Source organism: Lucilia cuprina, chromosome 4, assembly GCF_022045245.1.
Source record: "Lucilia cuprina isolate Lc7/37 chromosome 4, ASM2204524v1, whole genome shotgun sequence".
In the NCBI taxonomy this organism is placed as follows: Eukaryota; Metazoa; Arthropoda; class Insecta; order Diptera; family Calliphoridae; genus Lucilia; species Lucilia cuprina.
Genome location: NC_060952.1, coordinates 78,828 through 85,606, shown reverse-complemented (window position 1 = coordinate 85,606; position 6,779 = coordinate 78,828). Strand labels below are relative to the sequence as shown.

Below are 6,779 nucleotides of genomic sequence, written 5' to 3'. Positions count from 1 at the left end.
ATAAGGATCCAGAATATATATACTTTATAGGGTCGGAAAATTATATTTTAGAAATTACAAACGGAATGACAAACTTATATATACCCTTCTCACGAAGGTGAAGGGTATTATTATTAAGAAATTAAGAAAAGAAGAAAATATATAATAAAAATATTCAATTATGTAGCAAATATATAGTAATTTTACTGCTAAACAGTGAGTTTTTCTTAATAGGTTAATTGATCAAAATTATTCGGTTTATTCGTTATTTGAAATTTGACAATTTTCATTTATTCGAACGATTAATCGTCAAAAATTAATCGATTAACCGATCGACGATTAATCGTTTGAATACTCTACTTATTAGAGTAATTTTACGGTTAAATAATGATTTTTTCTTAATGAGTTATTTGATGTAGTTATTCGGTTTATTTATTATTTATAATTTGGCAATTTTTATTTAATCGTCAAAAATTGATCGATTAACCGATCGACGAATAATCGTTTAAATACTCTGTAAACCTTGTGCGCACGCTACAGGTCGCAATTTTCAAGATAATTTGATGAAATTTGGGGTAGGGTATCATATGGTCGGCAATGTCCGACTATAAATTCATACATGTTTTAACATTAAAATATTTTATTTTGAAGACTTCTAAATACATTTTTTTGTTTTAAGTTTATTGTTTTATTAATTGTCATATTATATTTACAATTCTCTTTTTATTTTTTATAAAACATCAGAAAATTTCTTTGTACTCGGAATTGTAACCAATGTTGTGTGCTTTACTTTGTGTTACTTAGTTAGCTAGTTAGTTTGAAAGGAAGATGTATACACATCGAATCCGAAGAAATACACCTAGGCCTCAATCGGGCCTGTTGTGCGCTCCTCAACCAGTGCCACGGGTGGAAATCGAACCCACCACCTCCGGTCTACCAGACTAGAACACTAACCACTAACCTACCGGAAGCCACTTTGTGTTACTTACAATATGATATACTTGTATATAAATTCTGGATATGAAGTTTAAATTTTTTAATGAAATTTGTTTGTATTACAACTTAAAATCAAGACCGTATTTTAATAGTTTTAAAACAATCTTTAAGTATTTTTTGTTATTAAAAACGAACATCCCAGGAAAAATTTCAGAACTTGTTCTAAAAACATCTAGTTCTAGAACGAATACAAAGAGAACCAGTTTAGATTCTTAAACAACAACCTTGGAACTAGTGATGTCGCAACCTCTAATGAAACCCGTTTCTCGGAACATTTTTATGAATCTAAAATACTTCTAAAGAGTTTTCATGAAACTAGTTTTTTGACATTAGCTATACATTATAGCAGACCTACAATATATGCTTTAGTTTTGTCGCTGCAGTTTTAGGGTCAAGTCAAATCAATGTATTTTCATTTTAAAGAACATTGTGTTTCATTGTTTTCATAATTTTTAGACTATACTAATTTTAATTCTAAAATAGCCTATTTTTTAATTTTACGAAGCTTTTTTCTAACAAGTAAAAGTTCGTGCTTCAGTTTTCTCTGACACTGTATATATGTTTAGAGTATAAAAACCATATATACCATATATATATACCCTCATGTATATATATTAGACATTCTTTAAAAAAACAAAAAGTTTCCCGATTTTGTAATATCACAAATTTTTAAAAGAATTTGCATCAGAGATCACAATGCTCGGGGGTTCAGTTGTATGGGGGCTAGGTGAAATAATGGACCGATCTTAACCATTTCGTCTCTGGGATCATGTACCATTTCAATTTCATTGAATTATCTTTAAAATTGCGACCAGTAGTTTGATTACAAGGGCAGACGGACATAGCTAAATCGAAAATGATTCTGATGATGATGATTCCGATTGGTATACTTTAAGGTGGGTATAGGTCCAATATTATTGTGCGTTACAAACATCAGCACAAACCCAATAAACACTCCCCACTAAAGTGGTGTAGGGTATAAAAATGTGGCCTAAAATCGATGTTTTGGCTGATGAAGTCTGATATGAAGATGAAGAAGTTGGAATTTTAACAAAATAATTACACCAATATTTGTGCTAAGCCAAAAACTTTCATAAATTGTATCATATCACAATTTTAAAAATATCGCATGACGCTTAATATACATGTTTGCATAACATAATGTAACATAATTTTCTAACCCTGATTTTGCTGATATAAACTATTTAATTTTTTAAGGACAATCAGATATGTATGTGTTTGTTTTCCAGCTTTCAACAAAGTTACGTCCCAATTGTACTTCTTGTTCTACCTCGAATTGTGATTATGTTTTGACTGGTGGACATAGAATACTCAAACCGTTTATACATTGGTGCAGAGCAATTTCATTTGGAGAGAGTAGTATATTTTCTAGTATAAGTTTAAAAACACCCTAACTCTTCATTATCACATCAAATTGCCTTAAATTATTTATACAAATATTAAATAATAACGGTAAGATATTTTACAAATTTAACATTTCTTCTCTATTACTTAAAATTCAAAATCTATGAACTCGTGTACAAAATTCAATTTAAATTGTTTTGTTATTGTTTCATTTTATTTTTAAAGACAAAGTAGCTTGGTCAAGATCATGGTTAAACATTTTTAACTGGTTTTTTGTTTATAATTTGCATATTAAATATATACATATATATGTATAAAGAAATAAATATTGAATATATGTACATATGTATGAATGTATTAATAAATAAATATGTATATATGTATGCATATGTGGCCGTAAGGTCTGCCAATAATAGTAAATAATAATAAAACCTAACGCGATATACATACATACATACATACATACATACATAAAACATTTAAATACCGGTGCATTATTTATACTTCCGCAAGCAAAAGAAGATGATGTGAAATGAACATTGGTTTATCTTAGAATTGAGAATTTGAACTCGTTTGTTATTATTGTTTGTGTTTCCAAGGCCTTGAAAGCACCATTTGCTACACACCCTATATACATTCATACATACATATGTATGTATATAACAATTTTTATTATTAAATATTAAAGTTCTCCAGTAATTAAAAAATAAGAAATGTGTTTATAGTTATATATTTAATGGAAAATTTACACCATTTTCTAGGTTGGATATTTATCTATCTATCTATCTATCTATCTATCTATCTATCTATCTATCTATCTATCTATCTATCTATCTATCTATCTATCTATCTATCTATCTATCTATCTATCTATCTATCTATCTATCTATCTATCTATCTATCTATCTATCTATCTATCTATCTATCTATCTATCTATCTATCTATCTATCTATCTATCTCATATGCATACCGGCAGTGTGTACAGTTTGCTATCGAAGAATTTACTTATTTAGTGGACAACTTCGTTTAAAGCAGTTTCCAACGATCGTGCCTTTACATAAGCGTTCTGCTTATATTTAAGGTATTCGGCTGGTATACAAGTTTTAATCATACAGCCGGACCTTCCAATTTGGTCCTTTCGTCAAATATACTACTATCTTTCCGAAAATGGTTATTTTTTCGTGTTGCACTGTGTAATATTATATAACTATAAATGATAGGCTCTAATGAAGCATATGTCCTATATAACTAAGTTTTGTTGACATAACATAACATTTAACTTAATTATGAGCCCAAAGGCCCTATTCGAGGACATAGCTTAATCGACGCAGAAAACGATTCTAAGCCGATTGGTATACCTTAAGGTGGTTTAAACCCACCTTAAAGTATATCATTTGAAACCATATAGTAGTTCTACAAAAGATACTTTTTGAATTTTATTTAATATTGAACCTGGAAACATAAGTATGTAGAGCCCGAATTAGACTTGAACTTTCTATAATATTGAATCCAGAGATATGAAATTAGGTATGTAGAGCCCTGATTATGTGAGAACCCAAAAAAAAGTACTTATCTTTTTCAAAAGGAACTTTTAAATTGTCTATAAAATTGTATTTAGGAACATGAAATTAGGCATGTAGGTCCCGTGGTAAGTGATGAACTATAAAAGAGGACTTTTTTGTACTGACTGTTTATTTTACCACATCATGGTGAAGGGTATATAAAATTCGGCACAGCCGAATATTGGATCTCTATCTTGCGCAGATGGACAGCTGACGGGCATGTCATAACCGACACATAAAGTGATTCTAAACCGAAAAAACCTATAATCTAAAAGTTTTGAACACTATAGGAATTAAATAATTTTGATATTTCCTCATACGCAAATACATATTTATGTTATTTATATATATATTTTATATATCTTTATTTTAACAATAATTCGTTTAAACAGTCATCCATATATACACATTAGCATACAATCACATTCACACATTGAATTACATTCAATCTTATTAAATACAATGATTAAAATAGAAATAATAATAAAAAACTGAAAGAGTAAATGCCCACACATGAAATATTAAAGTTCAGACCAAAGTACATACAGTTAAGAATATTTAAAGGCTTAGAACTATTCGTAAAACTTTTCTAAAATAAAGTTATGAATAACTAAGTCCCCATATACATACATATGTACATATGTATGTATGTATCTAAATATAGAAATAAGTTGAATAAGGTAAAAGAAATACAGGCAAATACAGATTGCAGATTTTTACTCCGCTTTGGTAGATTTTATAGCGTTATTGTTAACATCGATTAGTCGTTTCATTTGATCGCCCTGAGCCAAGAACGCCTTTGATGGTATGCAACCCATTCCGTTAGCTGCGTGCATGGCGGCTTTAGTTGCCCCATTAAGATTTGATTTATATGTTCTTTTGTAAAAACTACCAAATAAATATAGGAATATCAAAGTATTTGCGATGAAGAAGAACGTTAGTGTCTTTGGCATATTGCAGCCCTTCAGTGCAATGATAACCATGTACGCCATGATAAGAACAAATTGAATCAATTGGATGCTTGTCATGTACTTTTTCCACCATAAAAACTTTTGGTACTGAGGGCCCATGGCAGAAACCATATAATAAAAGTACATTACTATATGTACGCCTGAATTCAATATGCCGATTACAACGCCTTGTTCACCTAAACGAAAAAATAAAGATATACATATGTAAGTAAATAAAAAATTTAATGACAACACTTTTTATACGTATACCTGGTGCATATTTAAGATACATCCAAGAGAATAAAGCTGTAATGGTATGATGGTACACGTGCAAGAATGACACCTGATTTTGCTTTTTGCGCAATACAAAGAAGCAAGTATCTAACAAATCAATGATTTTCGAGAAAAAATAAAACCAGGCACCTGAGTACAAGTTCAAACTTTGTTCACGAGTCCGGTGAATTTCACATTTTTTTGACAGCAAAGTATCTGTTATGCGGCTTTCTTGTAATGACTGTGAAAGAAATTGAGAAAATAAAATTATTATAATTGAATCATTGTTTGCATTAATTTAATTTTTAGAATTACAAAATTGGGTAGCATAGTTTGTGTATGTGTTAAGACTGCGTCCCCATGACACTTCAAGTTGATTGATTCTCACAAACATTAATATGGATTTTACGACTCAAGTGCTGAAATTCATATCTCAATTATAATTTACCCTTCAGAAAATGATTTTAACGCTCTTAACTGCCTTAAAAATAACAATACAATAAACAAGTTTCTGAATAACAGAATATAGCACTCTTACTTGTTTTTACTGTATTTATAAAATACATAGACCTGGTCCACACTGGGAAACTTTTGTTGAGAAATTTTTGATTTTTGTGTGTGAGAGAAAGAGAAAGAAATATCAACCATATCTTACGTATTAATTGTTGTTGTACGAATGAAAAGAATAACAAAAACTCCGTACCGCGAGAGAGATGAATGATATTCTTTCTCTCTTACGTAAAATCAAAAGTTTCCTAGTTTGGACCGGCACTTTCTGAGTGGAAACTTTTTTGGGAAACTTTTGATTTTTGTGTGTAAGAGAAAGAAATATCAACCATTAAAAGTTTCCCAGTGTGAACCAGGTCAAAACAAAACCAGTTTCCGAGTACGAGAAACTTCGTACCGCAAGATAGATGAATGATATGCAAATATTGCAATATTTTAAGAAGTTATTCAACAATACAGTAAAATATTGATATACATATCTGATTTGACAAATAAAATTTACATACCGTACGACACATCCATATAGAATAACACACTTGAAAGGCATTATAAGCGATCATGACCTTCTTTAAATCGTAGGCCTTACGAGATTTCATAAATGTCGGCCCGATTTTTAAAACTAATATTAAATAAACTGCAACTATAGAAAATACTGGTCCCGGTGAACTCATTAAAAACCAACTGTCTACAGTTTCATCTACATTAAAATAAAATGTAATAAAATATTAAATGTATTTAAAATGTTTCTTGTTAGCAGATTCTTACCCACTCCTTTCGATAGCGTTAAATAACGTTCGTTAAATACTTTCATGTATGTCGTCATATTGATCGATTTAGCTGAAAATATAAAAATATACATATTAACGTATAAGTACACATCGTATATTATATTGTTGTTCAATAACCAATATACTGTAAGACCTAGTTTACACTGGGAAACTTTTGTTGAGAAACTTTTTATTTTGTGTGATAGAAAGAGATGGTTGATATTTCTTTCTCTCGCACACAAAAATCAAAAGTTTCCAAAAAAGTTGAATAAAACCAATTAAAAACAAGTAAGAGTGCTATATTCGGCTATGCCGAATCTGATATACCCTTCACCTTTGTTGTAGATGCATTATTATTTTGTACAATAATTAAAAAAAA

General features: G+C 29.8%; 1 protein-coding gene across 1 annotated transcript in view; it reads right to left on the bottom strand.

The window, feature by feature from the left end:
• Positions 1-4,251: 4,251 nt before the first annotated feature.
• Positions 4,252-6,779, bottom strand: part of LOC111687204 (elongation of very long chain fatty acids protein 7) — an 11,165-nt gene continuing 8,637 nt past the window's right edge. Inside the window, exons 2-5 of the mRNA XM_023449628.2 lie at positions 6,399-6,470; positions 6,140-6,330; positions 5,124-5,367; positions 4,252-5,050 (exon numbers count right to left, since the gene is read on the bottom strand). Of these exons, the coding sequence (XP_023305396.1) occupies positions 4,620-5,050; positions 5,124-5,367; positions 6,140-6,330; positions 6,399-6,456 (924 nt within the window). The 5' untranslated portion in view covers positions 6,457-6,470 and the 3' untranslated portion in view covers positions 4,252-4,619. The remainder of the gene's footprint in view (positions 5,051-5,123; positions 5,368-6,139; positions 6,331-6,398; positions 6,471-6,779) is intronic.